Genomic DNA, 20,491 nt, shown 5'->3' on the forward strand with positions numbered 1-20,491 from the left:
TTAGCCAAATCACATAAGGGTACATAGTAAAATTTGAATTTGGAGCAAACAAAACTTCATGCAATGTTTTCCTTTCTTTACGGATTTAATTCGGTCATGTTCGCTACAAGAGGTAGCTGGTGAATTCCAGACAACGATGTTAGCAAGGCAGAAAACAAACCCGTTATCAGGTATTTCATCTCTAAAAGAAGCAACCATTATTGATCATAGTGTTCCCCCTTTTGAACGGGACCCGTCTTTGATTCCAATCGACGTAAACCTGTTATGGTTTCTGTCAAAAAGGTCCAAACTACTGTGTGTTTTTTCTACCGTTGGTGCACGTGTGAGACGATGTTGGTGCAATTCTAACAAATCGTTTTACTCCAAGAACATGACAAAATGACTAGTAATCTCCATTGTGTTAAGCATGTGTTCCTGGATAACCGACAAGTGAGGCAGGTGCAAACTACTTTTTAAAAAACAAAATATCTTATAATTTAAAATGAAAATAACACCATCAAAACAGTAAATATATCATCATTTTTATCCAATAATATACTCCTAGTACTGTATATTTATTATCACAGCGGATAACACTGTACCTAAAAGTTACTTGGCCGATTTTTCAGACTTTTGTTAGAGTGAACAATGTTATTAACGTCATCGGTGTTTACTTTCAAATATTTACTGCCCTGAAATTTGTTGGAAAGTTTTGTGAGCTGCTGTACTTCTAACAAGATCTGACACAGCAGTGTTTTCTGTATTTGCCTTATTTATATGCATAAGCACATTATCAAATATTTCTCATTTAAAATTAAAGTTAACAAGGATGCGGTAAACAACGTTGTTCACTTAAACACAGTTCCGAACAATCGGTCCAATGTCTCGCACAGGGCTAACCTTAAACTTGTGGTAATATACTGAAGATTAACTTAAAAAAATAATAAAAAAATCAGTGTTTAATTTTAAAGCCAGGATTGCTTCATGATGCAAAATTAAGTTACCGTGATGGCAAATACACATGGAACGTAAACCAATCATCGCTATTAGGACTTATATGGAAAAATTGGCATTTTTCTCTTTCTATAATTTTTACAGATCCTCAGTTCAATACATGTAAAGACGTGATTCGTTGGCTGTGATTGAACATATATAGTTTTACAAATCCTCAGTTCCACACACGTGTAGACGTCGTTTTGTGGCTTTAACTGAACATACATAGTTTTATAGTGCAGTATACATGTATTTTTGGATATGTGTTTATATTTCTCGGTTCAGTATATCACTAGACGCGGCCATCAGTGTTATCAGCAATTAGCTGCCTTTCGAGATCTTCAAGCTGTTGTCGGCTCGGATATTGCGGTTGCAGTTTCTCATTGTAAGGGTGGGCTGTTCTACAATGCTTGATTGCGGTGGTGCTGCTTTTAAATTGTTCATCGCACTCTCTGCATGTGATTAGTTTCGTCTCGGTATGACTTTGATAATGTTTCAATAACGGCCATCGGGCGATAAATTCTCTCAAACACCCTTTAACAACGCATGTAAATGATTTGATTTCTAATGTGTATGAATTAGTTCCCTGTTTACACTCATCAGATGTTCCTTCAAAACCATTTGTGTTCGTCGCCCTCTTGTTTTCTCCGGCGCTAACATCTGACCGTATTCCGTGATTTTCATTGTGTTTCTTTATGTCTGGTGCCCACAGCTCATCATCTGTCATCAACTCGTCATCTGAATTCGAACAATAATGGTAATAATCATCGTCATTAGAGACGGGTGTTACAGGCTGATCAACATTTGCCTTCACTGGAGTGAACTCATTTGGTACAGGTTTTCCAAGAAGGAGCGAAGGCGATTCCTTAATTTGGTAATCTTTCACTAGTACTACGGATTGACTTGATCTGTTTCCGCCAGTAGGTCTAGAATATTGAGCAAACGAGACGTTTGGTCTGCTCATTTCGACGTGTTTTTTCCCGACTGTACTGGCATAAAGGTTGCTTTCATCTGTAAACAGAACATATAATTGTCAAAACATATTTCATAACTCATAATATACCGGCAAATGCAAACATGTCGTTTTACTTTTCTTCCATATTGATTTATGGCCAATGAAGACAATTCACACAAAGGGGCTTCTAATCATTGAAAAATAAACTCCTTTTCAAAAGTGTTAACGCAAATCGGAACTCCTCGGCCATTTTTTATCGAAAACAACCTCGGATGTATATGGACGGTTTACAATGTCCGAAATCTGTACACATTAACTACGCTGCAAGTAGATCGCTTAGTAGTTTCAATCTAGCAGTAAAAATCAATGACTTAACTCTTGGGATTCTTAATTATGCTTGCAATAATACACTTCACTGGCAATCAATTTAAACTTAGATATTCAAATACACGTTAAAACGCTACATTTAATTAATAATATAACTCAAAATTTACGAACTACTTCTGCTGATGTACAGGTATACATCCGAGTTTTCGATAGAAAATGGCCGAGGAGTTCCGAATGTGTAAACGCTAGATACAGTCAGAGAACCAGCGACGATTCTAATGAGGCCTAAATATAAATAATTGTTCAATTCAAATGTCTAAATCTACCCTATATTTTAGCACCGATCCTTAGATTAGTTTGACCAAATACAACAAGGACTGTACCGTGGTGTCGGAAACAAACTCTTTTTAGCAGGGCCATCAATGTGGGGCCGTATTCATAAATGGTCATTAACCGTATATATAGGTGGAGGTGTGTTTTGTCTTTGTCTTTCTTTGAAACCTATATTCAGTTTCTTAAGTATGTGACGTTAAACCAATAATAACTAGTCATAAATAGCTTCAGTAGAATTTAAATAATGTAGTGATACATTTATAGGCTCAATTTGATACAGTTTTGTGACATAGCAATCTGGATGTCAGATATTCACATTTGTACACGATGTTTCAGAATTCAATCACCTTCAGTATTTAGAGTTCGACCACATGCCCGAGTTTTGACGGCCGTCGAATGAAAACGCTCAGTAAAAATGCATTAAGTGGTTATACGCAATTATTCATAATCATACTGGATAAATCTTTCAGCCTAAATCCAATGATAACTTCAACCTGCATTATATCGTTTTGTTTATAAAAATCCTAACCATGCGTGAAATTTAATGTAAACATATAGTTGAACTTTAATTCAGACGATTGAAACTTCATCTTTAACTTTAGAATATTACATCTAAGTCTCTAAAGTGGAATTAAATGTCTTACGTTAAAAAACTCTTCAAAAAAAAACACAAAAAATACCAATGTGGCGAGAGAATGCTTTCTGACAAAACTTGAAATTCTCGCAGAAGTAAGCTTTCCCCTTGTCGGAGCCCAGAACGTTTGGGTTGTTTGCAGACACAATGAAACACTCCTCTCCGTCGGCGTGTAATCGACCTGCCTGTAAATATAATGTTAACAAAATCATTTCTTAAGGTAGTTGTGCGATTTAAGTTAACCGCTTGTAATTATCACACAAGACATTTTCATCTCTTAAAGTGGAAAATTGTCATAAGCCGTCATAATTTCTGGTACGGGTGGACACCTGGTTCGAACAAACGATCTTCCGCAAGAACCCGTAGAATACGTCGTTTAATAGGCCAACGACAAAACATTGGAGACATTCGTAGGAAAGACAATAGTGTCAAGGAAACTCATGTGTTTTGCGATGGAAATATTGTAGAGTTTCAAACCTAATTAAACAGGCTCTATTAATAATTTGTCATACTATAGTAATAGGCAAAAAGAACCCACATTCGAAGGGAAGCAATCAGTAAACCATGTTTCAAAAGGAGACAACACTAAAATAACACAAAAAGCTTTGTACAAAGTTAGTTCCTTAAGAAAATTCCTTTGCATTTCCAGTCATACATAGGCGGATCTGGCTGGTTTTCGAAAGTAACTGAGCTCACATGGATAACAACTACTGTATCATGTAGTATCGATTTTCTCATGTCCACAAGCAATTGTTTTCAGAGGCACGGACAGCGCACCATCGCATAAACACTTCTAAAATTTGGCCTAGAAAGCTAAAAATCAACCTCATATGATTGTTCGGTCTTTTGAGGCTCTCGAAATCTTAGATATGTCCTGATAATAGCCCTGAGATTGTCCTACGTTAACCCCACGAATTTCCCACGAATGTTCCACCATCGTAAGTTCTTTTTGCGGAGTCGTGGGTTTATGTGGCGAATACAATTCTAGCTAAAGGTTGTCTTAGGAACATCGCTCAATTTGACTTCGACATCCTTAACCATTTTTATCAAGATAGTAACACAACACATATTGTTATGTCAACGCTTTAACAGCCTATAACAAACCGACGTCCGTCCTCTTTGTCATCTCCCCGCTAAAATCGTTCGGCAACAAGAGCGGCAACAGGAACGACACAACCCATTATTTTGAGTATTTAAGCAAAAGCATAAAAACACTGCCATAAAAAATACACTGAAGTGAGAACAATGGACTCAAATACAAGTCTCATTTAAAGTATAGGCCAAATCACTGTGATTCAGATATATTCGAATGTATCAATTACCAAATATCGTATAGTACAGCACCAAACATCGTATAGTACAACATCAAACATCTTAAAATACAACACCAAACATCTTGTAAAATAATACCCAAAATCTAGTAGAGCACCAATCACATTGAAATACAAAAACGCATTGTAGTACAACACCCAAAGTATAGTACAAGACCAAACACATTAGGACAGCACCAATCATCTAATGATACAACACCCTACATCTTATAGAACAACACTAAACATCTAATATAACAACACCAACTATCTTCTGGTACAGCACAAACATCTTATAGCCCAACTCACAACACCTTATAGTTCAGCACCAATCATCTTTTAGTACAACACCAATCATCTAATAGTACAACACCAAACATCTTATACTACAAGACCCAACACATTAGGACAGCACCAATCATAATATAGTACAACACACAACACCATACAGATAAACACCCACAATCTTATAGTACAACACCAACCATCTTATAGTACAATACCCAACATCATACAGATAAACACCCAAAATCTTATAGTACAACAACAACCATCTTATAGTACAATACCCAACACCATACAGATAAACACCCAAAATCTTATAGTACAACAACAACCATCTTATAGTACAATACCCAACACCATACAGATAAACACCCAAAATCTTATAGTACAACAACAACCATCTTATAGTACAACACCAACCATCTTATAGTACAACAACAACCATCTTATAGTACAACACCAACCATCTTATAGTACAACAACAACCATCTTATAGTACAAGACCCAACACACTAGGACAGCACCAATCATCGTAAAGTACAGCACCCATATCTAATAATACAATACCCAACATCTTATAGTACAACACCCAACATCTTACAGTACAACACCCAACATCTTATAGTACAGCGCCCAACATCTTACAGTACAACACCAAACATCGTATAGTACAACACCAAAAATCGTATAGTACAACACCAAACATCTTATAGCACAGCGCCCAACATCTTATAGTACAACACCAAACATCGTATAGTACAGCGCCCAACATATTACAGTACAACACCAAACATCGTATAGTACAGCGCCCAACATCTTATAGTACAACACCAAACATCGTATAGTACAACGCCCAACATCTTATAGTACAACACCAAACATCGTATAGTACAGCGCCCAACATCTTATAGTACAACACCAAACATCGTATAGTACAGCGCCCAAAATATTACAGTACAACACCAAACATCGTATAGTACAGCGCCCAACATCTTATAGTACAACACCAAACATCGTATAGTACAGCGCCCAACATCTTATAGTACAACACCAAACATCGTATAGTACAGCGCCCAACATCTTATAGTACAACACCAAACATCTTATAGTACAACACCAAACATCGTATAGTACAGCGCCCAACATCTTATAGTACAACACCAAACATCGTATAGTACAGCGCCCAACATCTTATAGTACAACACCAAACATCGTATAGTACAGCGCCCAACATCATATAGTACAACACCAAACATCGTATAGTACAGCGCCCAACATCTTATAGTACAACTCCAAACATCTTATAGCACAGCGCCCAACATCTTATAGTACAACACCAAACATCTTATAGCACAGCGCCCAACATCTTATAGTACAACTCCAAACATCGTATAGTACAGCGCCCAACATCGTATAGTACAACTCCCAACATCTTATAGCACAGCGCCCAACATCTTATAGTACAACACCAAACATCGTATAGTACAACACCAAACATCGTATAGTACAACACCCAACATCGTATAGTACAACACCCAAAATCTTATAGTACAACACCAAACATCTTATAGTACAACACCAAACATCGTATAGTACAACACCAAACATCGTATGGTAAAACACCAAACATCGTACAGTACAAGACCCAACATCGTATAGTACAACACCCAACATCGTATAGTACAAAACCCAACATCTTATAGCACAGCGCCCAACATCTTATAGTACAACACCCAACATCGTATAGTACAGCGCCCAACATATTACAGTACAACACTCAACATCTTATAGTACAACACCAAACATCGTATAGTACAGCGCCCAACATCTTAAAGTACAACTCCAAACATCTTATAGTACAACACCAAACATCTTATAGTACAACACCCAACATCGTATAGTACAGCGCCCAACATATTACAGTACAACACTCAACATCGTATAGTACATCACCAAACATCTTATAGCACAGCGCCCAACATCTTATAGTACAGCGCCCAACATCTTACAGTACAACACCCAACATCGTATAGTACAACACCAAACATCGTATAGTTCAACTCCAAACATCGTATAGTTCAACTCTTAACATCGTATAGTTCAACTCCAAACATCTTATAGCACAGCGCCCAACATCTTATAGTACAGCGCCCAACATCTTACAGTACAACACCCAACATCGTATAGTACAACACCAAACATCGTATAGTACAACACCCAACATCTTATAGCACAACACCCAACATCTTATAGTACAGCGCCCAACATCTGATAGTACAACACCCAACATCGTATAGTACAACTCCAAACATCTTATAGTACAACACCCAACATCTTATAGTACAACACCCAACATCTTATAGTACAACTCCCAACATCGTAAAGTACAACTCCTAACATCGTATAGTACAACACCCAACATCTTATAGTACAACACCAAACATCGTATAGTACAACTCCCAACATCTTATAGTACAACACCCAACATCTTATAGTACAACTCCAAACATCTTATAGTACAACTCCCAACATCTTATAGTACAACACCAAACATCTTATAGTACAACACCCAACATCTTATAGTACAACACCCAACATCTTATAGTACAACTCCCAACATCGTATAGTACAACTCCCAACATCTTATAGTACAACACCAAACATCTTATAGTACAACACCAAACATCTTATAGTATAACACCCAACATCTTATAGTACAACTCCCAACATCTTATAGTACAACACCCAACATCTTATAGTACAACACCCAACATCTTATAGTACAACACCCAACATCTTATAGTACAACACCCAACATCTTATAGTACAACACCCAACATCTTATAGTACAACACCAAACATCTTATAGTACAACACCAAACATCGTAAAGTACAACTCCCAACATCTTATAGTACAACTCCCAACATCGTATAGTACAACTCCCAACATCTTATAGTACAACACCAAACATCGTATAGTACAACACCCAACATCTTATAGTACAACACCAAACATCGTATAGTACAACTCCCAACATCTTATAGTACAACACCCAACATCTTATAGTACAACACCAAACATCGTATAGTACAACTCCCAACATATTATAGTACAACACCCAACATCTTATAGTACAACTCCAAACATCTTATAGTACAACTCCCAACATCTTATAGTACAACACCAAACATCTTATAGTACAACACCCAACATCTTATAGTACAACACCCAACATCTTATAGTACAACTCCCAACATCGTATAGTACAACTCCCAACATCTTATAGTACAACACCCAACATCTTATAGTACAACACCAAACATCGTATAGTACAACACCCAACATCGTATAGTACGACACCAAACATCGTATAGTACAAAACCCAACATCTTATAGTAAAATACAAAACACCATACAGAACAACACCCGAAGTCTTATAGTGCAACACCCTACATCTTTTAGAATAACATCCAACATCTTTTAGTACAAAACCCAAGATTTTTTAGAACAATACCTAACATCTTTAGAACAACCCCAAGCATCTTATAGCACAACAATCAACACCATATAGTAAAACACCAACCATCTTATAGTACAACACGAAACATCTTATAGAACAACACACAACATATTATAGTACAGCACCAAACATTTAATAGAACAAAACCTATTATCTTGTAGAACAACACAAATCATGTAATACAGAAACACCCAACATCTTACAGTACAACACAAAACATCTTATAGTACAACAAAACATCGTACAGTACAGCAACCATCATCTTGAAGTACAATACCAAACAGTGCATCACCAAACATTTTATAGAACAACACCAAATATAAACCGGAAACCGTATAACATTTACCGCAACTTGTGACCGTAAAACATTGACCACCACGAGTGACCATATAACGTTGATCGCTACTTGTGAGTTTATAACATTGACCGCCACGTGCAACCGTATAACATTGACCACCACGAGTGACCGTATAACGTTGGCCGCCACTTGTGAGTTTATAACATTGACCGCCACGTGTGACCGTATAACACTGACCACCACGAGTGACCGTATAACGTTGATCGCTACTTGTGAGTTTATAACATTGACCGCCACGTGTGACCGTATAACATTGACCGCCACGTGTGACCGTATAACGTCGACCACCACGACTGACAGTATAACATTGACCGCCACGAGTGACCGTATAACATTGACCGCCACGTGTGACCGTATAACGTTGACCGCTTCTTGTGAGTTTATAACACTGACCACCACGAGTGACCGTATAACGTTGACCGCTTCTTGTGAGTTTATAACATTGACCGTCACGTTTGACCGTATAACATTGACCACCACGAGTGGCCGTATAACATTGACCGCTTCTTGTGAGTTTATAACATTGACCACCACGAGTGACCGTATAACGTTGACCGCTTCTTGTGAGTGTTTAACATTGACCGCCACGTGTGACCGTATAACATTGACCGCCACGTGTGACCGTATAACATTGACCGCCACGAGTGACCGTATAACGTCGACCACCACGACTGACAGAATAACATTGACCGCCACGAGTGACCGTATAACATTGACCGCCACGTGTGACCGTATAACGTTGACCGCTTCTTGTGAGTTTATAACACTGACCACCACGAGTGACCGTATAACGTTGACCGCTTCTTGTGAGTGTTTAACATTGAACGCCACGTGTGACCGTATAACATTGACCGCCACGTGTGACCGTATAACATTGACCGCCACGAGTGACCGTATAACGTCGACCACCACGACTGACAGAATAACATTGACCGCCACGAGTGACCGTATAACATTGACCGCCACGTGTGACCGTATAACGTTGACCGCTTCTTGTGAGTTTATAACACTGACCACCACGAGTGACCGTATAACGTTGACCGCTTCTTGTGAGTTTATAACATTGAACGCCACGTGTGACCGTATAACGTTTACCTGTACTTGTGACCGTATAACATTGACCGCCACGTGTGACCGTATAACGTTGACCGCTACTTGTGAGTTTATAACATTGACCGTCACGTTTGACCGTATAACATTGACCACCACGAGTGGCCGTATAACATTGACCGCTTCTTGTGAGTTTATAACATTGACCACCACGAGTGACCGTATAACGTTGACCGCTTCTTGTGAGTGTATAACATTGACCGCCACGTGTGACCGTATAACATTGACCGCCACGTGTGACCGTATAACATTGACCGCCACGAGTGACCGTATAACATTGACCGCTTCTTGTGAGTTTATAACATTGACCACCACGAGTGACCGTATAACGTTGACCGCTTCTTGTGAGTGTATAACATTGACCGCCACGTGTGACCGTATAATCTTGACCACCACGACTGACGGTATAACATTGACCGCCACGAGTGACCGTATAACATTGACCACCACGAGCGACCATATAACGTTGACCGCTACTTGTGAGTTTATAACATTGACCGCAACGTGTGACCGTATAACATTGACCACCACGTATGACCGTATAACATTAACCGCCACTTCAGACCGTATAACGTTGACCGCCACGTGTGACCTTGAGCTTTGAGAATAGTAATGAATGTTTTACTCGACACACTTGCGCAATACAAATGTCTTATGTTTGATGAAATGGTTCTCAATGATTGTAAAGTAATAGATGAGACAAGAGCAATTGCTGTGATGTCCATATTGCATAACACTGACCTCTATATCTAAATTTGACCTTGACGTGTGAGTTAACAGCACGAATGTTTTTTTTTCATACTGCTCTACAATTCTGTGGATATTAAATAAAGCTATTGCTGTGTCAATAATGTAACGGACGAGCACACGGACGGACAGACAGACAGGCAGTATGAAAACTATGTGCAACACTTATGAGGCATAACAACTAACTCAAAGCGGATACTCGTGATTTATGATCGTCGACCACTAAAGGATTTTAGACGTAGGGTATCCAATATCGAAAATGTGTTAATTACATCCAGTTTTGATTGAGTGTGTAAGTCATATCCAGTGTTGGTTGAGTGTGTAAGTCATATCCAGTGTTGATTGAGCATGTTGGTCATATCCAGTGTTGGTTGAGTGTGTTAGTCATATCCAGTGTTGGTTGAGTGTGTAAGTCATATCCAGTGTTGGTTGAGTGTGTAAGTCATATCCAGTGTTGATTGAGCATGTTAGTCATATCCAGTGCTGGTTGAGTGTGTAAGTCATATCCAGTGTTGGTTGAGTGTGTTAGTCATATCCAGTGTTGGTTGAGTGTGTAAGTCATATCCAGTGTTGGTTGAGTGTGTAAGTCATATCCAGTGTTGGTTGAGTGTGTAAATCATATCCAGTGTTGGTTGAGTGTGTTAATCATATCCAGTGTTGGTTGAGTGTGTAAGTCATATCCAGTGTTGATTGAGTGGGTAAATCATATCCAGCGTTGGTTGAGTGTGTAAATCATATCCAGTGTTGGTGGAGTGTGTTAATCATATCCAGTGTTGATTGAGTGTGTTAGTCATATCCAGTGTTAGTTGAGTGTGTTAATCATATCCAGTGTTGTTTGAGTGTGTTAGTCATATCCGGTGTTGGTTGAGTGTGTTAATCATATCCAGTGTTGGTTGAGTGTGTTAATCATATCCGGTGCTGGTTGAGTGTGTTAATCATATCATGTGTTGGTTGAGTGTGTTAATCATTTCTAGTGTTGGTTGAGTGTGTTAATCATATCCGGTGCTGGTTGAGTGTGTTAATCATATCCTGTGTTGGTTGAGTGTGTTAATCATTTCTAGTGTTGGTTGAGTGTGTTAATCATATCCGGTGCTGGTTGAGTGTGTTAATCATATCCTGTGTTGGTTGAGTGTGTTAGTCATATCCAGTGTTGGTCGAGTGTGTTAATCATATCCGGTGTTGGTTGAGTGTGTTAATCATATCCAGTGTTGGTTGAGTGTGTTAATCATATCCAGTGTTGGTTGAGTGTGTTAATCATATCCGTTGTTGGTTGAGTGTGTTAATCATATCCAGTGTTGGTTGAGTATGTTAAACATATCCAGTGTTGGTTGAGTGTTTTAATAATCTCTTCTGTTGGTTGAGTGTGTTAATCATATCCAGTGTTGGTTGAGTGAGTTAAACATATCCAGTGTTGGTTGAGTGTTTTAATAATCTCTTCTGTTGGTTGAGTGTGTTAATCATACCCAGTGTTGGTTGAGTGTGTTAATCATATCCAGTGTTGATTGAGTGTGTTAATCATATCCAGTGTTGGTTGAGTATGTTAAACATATCCAGTGTTGGTTGAGTGTTTTAATAATCTCTTCTGTTGGTTGAGTGTGTTAATCATATCCAGTGTTGGTTGAGTGTGTTAATCATATCCGTTGTTGGTTGAGTGTGTTAATCATATCCAGTGTTGGTTGAGTATGTTAAACATATCCAGTGTTGGTTGAGTGTTTTAATAATCTCTTCTGTTGGTTGAGTGTGTTAATCATATCCAGTGTTGGTTGAGTGTGTTAATCATATCCAGTGTTGGTTGAGTGTGTTAATCATATCCAGTGTTGGTTGAGTGTGTTAATCATATCCAGTGTTGGTTGAGTGTGTTAATCATATCCAGTGTTGGTTGAGTGTGTTAATCATATCCAGTGTTGGTTGAGTGTTTTAATAATCTCTTCTGTTGGTTGAGTGTGTTAATCATACCCAGTGTTGGTTGAGTGTGTTAATCATATCCAGTGTTGGTTGAGTGTGTTAATCATATCCAGTGTTGGTTGAGTGTGTTAAACATATCCAGTGTTGGTTGAGTGTTTTAATAATCTCTTCTGTTGGTTGAGTGTGTTAATCATATCCAGTGTTGATTGAGTGTGTTAATCATATCCAGTGTTGGTTGAGTGTGTTAATCATATCCAGTGTTGGTTGAGTGTGTTAAACATATCCAGTGTTGGTTGAGTGTTTTAATAATCTCTTCTGTTGGTTGAGTGTGTTAATCATATCCAGTGTTGATTGAGTGTGTTAATCATATCCAGTGTTGGTTGAGTGTGTTAATCATATCCTGTGTTGGTTGAGTGTGTTAATCATACCCAGTGTTGATTGAGTGTGTTAATCATATCCAGTGTTGGTTGAGTGTGTTAATCATATCAAGTGTTGGTTGAGTGTGTTAATCATATCCAGTGTTGGTTGAGTATGTTAAACATATCCAGTGTTGGTTGAGTGTTTTAATAATCTCTTCTGTTGGTTGAGTGTGTTAATCATATCAAGTGTTGGTTGAGTGTGTTAATCATATCCAGTGTTGGTTGAGTATGTTAAACATATCCAGTGTTGATTGAGTGTTTTAATAATCTCTTCTGTTGGTTGAGTGTGTTAATCATATCCAGTGTTGGTTGAGTGTGTTAATCATATCCAGTGTTGGTTGAGTGTGTTAATCATATCCAGTGTTGGTTGAGTGTGTTAATCATATCCAGTGTTGGTTGAGTGTGTTAATCATATCCAGTGTTGGTTGAGTGTGTTAATCATATCCAGTGTTGGTTGAGTGTGTTAATCATATCCAGTGTTGTTTGAGTGTGTTAATCATATCCAGTGTTGGTTGAGTGTGTTAGTCATATCCAGTGTTGGTTGAGTGTGTTAGTCATATCCAGTGTTGGTTGAGTGTGTTAATCATATCCAGTGTTGGTTGAGTGTGTTAATCATATCCAGTGTTGGTTGAGTGTGTTAATCATATCCAGTGTTGGTTGAGAGTGTTAGTCATACCCAGTGTTGGTTGAGTGTGTTAATCATACCCAGTGTTGGTTGAGTGTGTTAATCATATCCAGTGTTGGTTGAGTGTGTTAATCATATCCAGTGTTGATTGAGTGTGTTAATCATATCCAGTGTTGGTTGAGTGTGTTAGTCATATCCAGTGTTGGTTGAGTGTGTTAGTCATATCCAGTGCTGGTTGAGTGTGTTAATCATATCCAGTGCTGGTTGAGTGTGTTAATCATATCCAGTGCTGGTTGAGTGTGTTAATCATATCCAGTGTTGATTGAGTGTTTTAATCATGTCCGGTGTTGGTTGAGTGTGTTAATTATATCCAGTGTTGGTTGAGTGTGTTAATCATACTCGGTATTGGTTTATGTCTTCTTTCTTTAACAGGGTGCATCTTTACTCACCAAATGTATCATAAGAGACCTGACCACTTTTCTCTCACTGCATGGATCGTCAATAACGTCTGGCCCTCTGACGACTTCTGATGACACCTGGTTTTCTGAAACATATTAACGCAAACATGAAATGATGTAAAACAAAGCAGATAAAATCTACAATTATGGAATGAACAGCTTGGTAAAACTCATTCAGGTCATGTGATGTACAATTCAATATACTTGTCATCCATCGATACTATTTTCACTACACTTGATGCATACATATTTATTGAACATATACAGTGAAGCTGGTTTGCCAACATTAGATTAAACATGCTCGATAGTTGCCAGCGGGGTTCTAAACAGTAGCAACCGCAGCTACTGTATGGATTGTGGAAGTCGTATTAAGTTTTGTCGCCGGCATTCGAACCAACGACCTCCGGGATAGGAGTCGGGTCCCCTCTTCCTATACCATGAGACCTTCCAATTGTATCCAATTATAACTGTTGATATAGATTAATAAGATCAAAGGTCTTAAGCATGCAGATTGCTCTGCATAACCAAAAACATGGAACTTTCGACAATGTAAAAATAGACCACTGTTTTTATACGTACTTAAGTATTGCAGAAATTCCGTTTTGACAATAAGGGATTTGCTCTCTACAAAGTCAGTTCCCTTGATGGAGCCGAGCAGATGCGGTGTTTCGTCAGTAACACAGGCAGTAACTATAAAACACTCATCCCCAGCTTTGCTCAACAAAGTTGACTGTAAATAAAATACACCATTCTTATAGAAACGTTAAAACAAATATTATTCACAGGTTAGAATCTACATTGATAAACACATATCCAAAAATATGATTAGAAAACAAAATACTATAACGTGAATTATACTGACCAAATCATTCAACTCTGATCTAATAACAACTCGCCTCTCAAGAGCCAGCTCATCGCCCATGTTTGTTTTGTCTGTAAATACACAATATCAAACTTATAACGAAACAGCTATAACATACAGTCATAGAGTCAATTATTGCAAAGAACATACAGATACATACAGCCTGTTTTCATAGACAATTTTTGATTGTAACATATGCAGATTTCCGTTCCCCCCACCCACACACACATACTTTGGTACGCCGGAATTTGGGCCAGTTCGAGTAGTTTTTTTAAATAACCAGTTTAAACTGTACGCCGGGTTGCACTTATATATCAAACTTGGTTTGAAATGTCCTATATGACAACTGATTTTAAATAAAAAAAAATACATGCGAGAATTTCGGGCGTGCCTAATTTTCAGTACATCACAGGGTCATCTTACCAGCGATCTTACCGTACGATCGTGTTTTCGAATGATATCTCTATGAAAAATGACTATCCGTTCTAAAGGTTAAAATTGTATTTCTCACTTCAAACATATTTTATTTCATTTCACAAGCAAAAATGTAAATCTTGTTTGTAACGCTGTCATAAAATTAAGCTGAACTGATTTTCTCCCAACCCAGATAAGTAGATCAAAATAGTTGACCAGGCTGAAAATCCTTATCTTACCCACGGGCAAAAAATAAAAAAAATACTCGCATAAAGTAAAACCTATTTTTTTCTTCATTAAGCAATATAGAGTTCCTGCCAAAAATACATGTTTACTATATTTTGTTTAATTGAGGTGGGAGGAAAAACATCCACCATAGCCGCTCGTGTAAGATAGGTTCATCCCAAACCTCGCGCGGGGTGTTTAGCGGAAATTCTGTAAACCTCGTTTCGGCAAAAAACCTACGCTCTCGCTGAGATGAACCTGTCTTAAACGAACGGTCATGGAAGGCTCTTATACTATTTTTTGTCCGCATGTTGATAAGATAGTGAGTATTTATCATGTGATTCTGATACGGAAAAAAAAAATCCGACCGGAGAGCACGCGCGTAAGCCGGTTAGGAGGCTTGCGGAGTTACCGGCCACTCAGCGTGACCGATGGTCGGATTTTTCGATCGAGACCTGAAACACATGATTAATATTTTTTCTTGCAAATCTTAAATTATGAATTTGTGGCAATATTGACGTAGAAAACGCACTATTGTACAGTTCACCAAAAAAGCACGTGCGACGTGGTTTACTGACGTCATAAAACGCAGTAATTTAACGTAATAGTACCTCTAAAATTCTCGTTTTTACGATTATTTATTTTTAATTTTAAGTCTTGCATACTTATATATTTTATTGCGCTTTATTGAAATGGCATAATATACTTTTCATAAACCATACAATAACAGAAATAAGAAGTGGCACGTTGTTGCGCGTGACTCATCTACCCATGAGGTGTGTAAGACATGTTTTTTCAGCACTGGCCACATGACCGGAAACACACGTCCGGTATGCAAGAATACCCTTAATGTTAGAACATAAACAGGGCATTTTCATGAACTCGGACTCTTCGTCCCGTATACGAACAGCTGCTAGTCTGGCTATATTAAATTTTAAGTCAAGTTTGATTATAATGGAAGAGCGAAAATAACTCAAATATACTAAAATCTAAATAACATATACTTGTACACAGCGTAAACTTAATCTGTATGTATTTGTCTGAAATGATTTCATTTTAATTGTAAATGAACATGACTGTTTAACAAAACAGCCTCTTACAATGACAAGCCGGAAGCATTTATATTTCATATATTTGTCCACTTCGGAACAGAAAAGAAGTCTGAACCTGCAGTTCAAATCTTCAAGCGCCCAATCGGTAAAGAGCCTGTTATAAGCTAGCCCCACTCATTCTTAATTGAGACTTCAGTAAAATGGGCGTTATGGAACCACTTCTTGTGAATATTAAAGAAAAGTGGATTATCCGAATCGGAATAATTCAATCCTGTAAAATATTTAAAGTGATTCAACTCATTTATTTATATTGGAAACAAGTGTCTCATCAGATCTGAATTGTTAAAAAGCTTTAAAAGATAGATGATGACTTTCCTACAGAGTGTTTTTAAACAGATAATCTGAGAAACCGTTTTAGAATCCATAGTCGATACATCTGTGTTAATTATATTGCGTATTCAGGTTTATTTCATGGAAGGATAAACACGTTTATAAAAGAATACTTATACAACTGTCATTTTGTACATTTTAATTAAATTCCTTTTCTGAAATGTAATTTTTGAGAGATACAAGTTGATACGCTATTTACCTTCATTAGAAATAGTAATTATGGCATGTCAAAACAGGTAACATATATTGTGTTCTTGACAAATGTTATGAAATGTGTCTCAAAAATCTCTGCTTCATTTCACCTTTTATATGCACAGGTAAATAGCTTGTGTTTACCTTTGTAAACCTGCAAACCACCACGAAGACCATAGAAACAGAATCAGTAAATATTTTACGCTCAACTTTAACTGCTGAGTTTAAATTACTACGCGATCTACATGCAGCGTAGTTTAATGTAAATAGTTCTTACATTGTAAACCGTCCATATACATCCGAGCTTGTTTTCGACTGAAAATGGCCGAGGTGTTCCGAATTATTTGTTGTGTTATTACGGGTATGACTAAACACCAAAATGCAATGATACAAATGAACGAAATCCGACAGAAAACACCGAAAAGCAAAGTAAAAGGCACTAATTCTGTTTGCTGTTTGGTTCTTTCCCTACTTTTCGTGCTTTTTCCCATGTTTTACGCATTCGGTACTATTCGGGTTTTTTTCCCATCGAAAACAACCTCGGAGTTATGCCAGTAAAGCAAAAGAAGAAGTTCGTTAAACTTTAAATAATAATTGTAGTGATTTAACGTGTTTTTGTATACCTAAGTTTAAAACGGTTGTCAGTGAAGTGACTTATTGCATAAATAATTACAATTCCCAAGCGTAAAGTCATAAAGTTTAACTGCTCAATTGAAACTACTATCCGATCTACTTGCAGCGTAGTTTAAATGTTAAGATTTCTGCCATTGTAAACCGTCCATATACATCCGAGGTTGTTTTCGATGGACAATGTCCGAGGAGTTCCGAATGTGCTTTTCGTTGTTTTCTGTGCTTTACGCCGTACTTTTCGCGCTTTTCTTTGTATTTCGTGCTTTTCGGTTTTTAGTCACACCGCCTTATACTTATTTACATGACGATACACAATACTTTTTGAAATTCTGAACTTGTAAACTTAAGATAAACTTTTAACATTGTTTATATCTTGAGTGTTTGTATAAATCTTTCAATGGTACATAACGTGAAAGTACGTCAATAAAATATCTGCGTGTGGCTATCAACTTCAACTCTTTGCTTATTGGTAATGCGTAAATAAAGCTACTTTCGATTAGAGAATATCCATAATAGTTATTTCCATCAGGTCGATTTAACCCAGTTGATCAAAACGATTAGTAGCAAGCAATGTGTTTAGTAATAATACTTGATTGTTTCAAAAAGAATTTCACATCCTTCTAGTCCAAATCAAATATCAGTATCTAAATAACACTGTCTAATGTTGAATCGATTTGTGTATAATAATAATTATTAAATAAAGGTTTATTACTTACGGTACGATTTTTATAAAATCCGAAGGTATGTTGTTGATAGTTCCTGTCCTGGCATGTACACTAATATCAACATTGGGACAATAAATACGCTAATAAGGCCATCATTAAAAAAATGTTGGTTTGCGGTGCTCCGACCGACTCACCGAAATTAGCCCCGACCCAATCTTTTTTATCACTACCGCTGCCGTTTTTATTTTTTTTATTTTTGTTTTTTATTATTATTATTTATTTTTTTTTGGTTCCCATTTCGTTTCTTTGGGCCAATTTTGAAGGACTCTGGGAGACCCATTATTAACAGACTTCCTAGAAAGAATTAAAGTGTATCCATGTATCTGAAAAATAATAAAAGGGTTCTGTCGTTGAATTCTCAGTGCTGTTATCTAAAATATGCATGCCCCTTACATCAGACTGAGGGTCATATAGATTTGCCTTTGTCGTATGTAAAAAGAAATCAATAAAAAAATAAATAAATTCCCTACCTACCTACCCACCCCAAAAATTGTGGGTAGGAGCACCGCAAACCAACATTTTTTTAATGATGGCCTAAGGATTAACCCACTTATATTGTACAGCGTACACGAGTAGGTCTCCATAACCTAATCGCATATTAGTCATACTGATAGAATGCTGGTCAGTGAAGTGTGGAGAAGTTGTTATCAAGACGCTTTATGATAAGTTAAACCAACTTACATAGTACATTTTAAGGATACTTTACAAACATTTGATCAAAGCGAATGGAAGAATCGTAATAACCTACAGGTAAGCACCTTTTTGAATTTAAAGTACATACTAAGTATTTTTATATTGAATTTGTACATACAAGAGTTTATGTTTATCAACCACAAAAGCGAAAGTAGACTCATGTTTACACAGTAGAAACACTAAATTTACTATCTAGTAACCGAACGTAGCTCCTATCCATGATTTCATCCTCATATTATATTTATAAAACATGTTTAAACTAGCTGTGACTATTGACCATAGCTGATAAGTTTGGACTGCATGTACATGAGTTTTATAACCAAAGGCAGTAGCGTTAAAGGAACTATGTCAATACCATAGCCGATTCCTGTAGTTCAAGTTATATTAGTTTAGAAGTTCAGACAAGTTTCAAAAGGGATGTGCTGACTCACAGAGTCACAGTATTTTAAAATACTATAACCTTTACTTCCTTCTGCTTTGGTCGGTTACAATGTCCGGTGAAACATTACAGTCAGCACCGTTTAATTTTCGGAAAATTTACTTTCAGTTTCTATTTGATAGTTTTCAATAAATGTTCAATGTTATTTTTAACTATTCATGTTTATTTAAATTGATGTCAATCCGTGTATCACTATTTTAAACCCCGTTTTGCAAATCGTAAAAGCCGAAAACACACGTAACATACCGATCTCATCTTGTACCTTCATACTCATTGATAGACGGAATTTTACGGAAATGTTCGGAAATAACAAAATTCCGTATTTATATTTTTTCGGCGAGTTGGTTCCCGGCAATTATATTAAATTTAATATGATGATGTAATACCACGATGACACCCTTTCCGATCTGTTTAACCTTGTCAATAACAAGAACTTTACTTTCGTTTTTGCATAACTATTGTGTTTGATTTAGATTTGTAGTCCTATACGTAATATTCTATAACCTTATCTTTTATATCATGATTAATTAACAGAGTTAGATCTAGCTGCTCCAGGGTTGGGCGATCTTGTGGAGGACTAATAATATGTGGTGTTTGGGGAGGCAATGGAGGAAAAATTGATCGACTTGAAGGCCGGAGGAAGAAGAAAATATTCAAAATATTGATTTTTGTCTTGATGTTTAACTTCCTTTTATTTAATTCATAACAGTAGGACACATTCAACCAAGAAATTCTTAATATGTTATAGTGGGCAGTAACGGAACTTCTTTAAATAAGCGGCTTAATATCAATATTTAGGTTGATGTTACTAAATACGCTTTAATACACATGTTACTATATATAGTAACATTTTAACGTTGTCAGAATAGTCATTATCGGCGCGGCGGGACCATAATCATCAGAATTGATA

General features: G+C 37.2%; 2 protein-coding genes across 6 annotated transcripts in view; one reads left to right on the forward strand and one right to left on the reverse strand.

Annotated features, from left to right (window-relative positions):
• On the reverse strand, positions 1-18,583 carry LOC128211914 (uncharacterized). 3 transcript variants are annotated; one of them, XM_052917042.1, is made up of 7 exons: positions 18,144-18,166; positions 17,372-17,461; positions 14,822-14,892; positions 14,539-14,689; positions 13,951-14,045; positions 3,268-3,406; positions 1-1,983 (listed from the first exon to the last, which is right to left on the reverse strand). In XM_052917042.1, the coding sequence occupies exons 2-7, from the start codon at positions 17,391-17,393 to the stop codon at positions 1,265-1,267; spliced, it is 1,197 nt and encodes a 398-aa protein (XP_052773002.1). In that variant the 5' UTR covers positions 17,394-17,461; positions 18,144-18,166; the 3' UTR covers positions 1-1,264. The 3 variants fall into 3 exon arrangements, with proteins under 3 accessions (XP_052773002.1, XP_052773003.1, XP_052773004.1); XM_052917043.1 differs by lacking the exons at positions 17,372-17,461; positions 18,144-18,166 and adding an exon at positions 18,441-18,583; XM_052917044.1 differs by lacking the exons at positions 17,372-17,461; positions 18,144-18,166 and adding an exon at positions 17,239-17,352.
• Positions 18,048-20,491, forward strand: part of LOC128211913 (uncharacterized) — a 14,283-nt gene continuing 11,839 nt past the window's right edge. For 2 of the 3 annotated variants that reach the window (XM_052917039.1, XM_052917041.1), the window contains exons 1-2: positions 18,048-18,193; positions 19,013-19,199. The gene's annotated coding sequence lies outside the window, so the exon portion shown is untranslated. Of the gene's footprint in view, positions 18,194-19,002; positions 19,200-20,491 lie in introns of those variants that run through there. The other variant, XM_052917040.1, reaches the window with a different exon arrangement.

This window comes from Mya arenaria, chromosome 12 (genome assembly GCF_026914265.1).
Source record: "Mya arenaria isolate MELC-2E11 chromosome 12, ASM2691426v1".
In the NCBI taxonomy this organism is placed as follows: Eukaryota; Metazoa; Mollusca; class Bivalvia; order Myida; family Myidae; genus Mya; species Mya arenaria.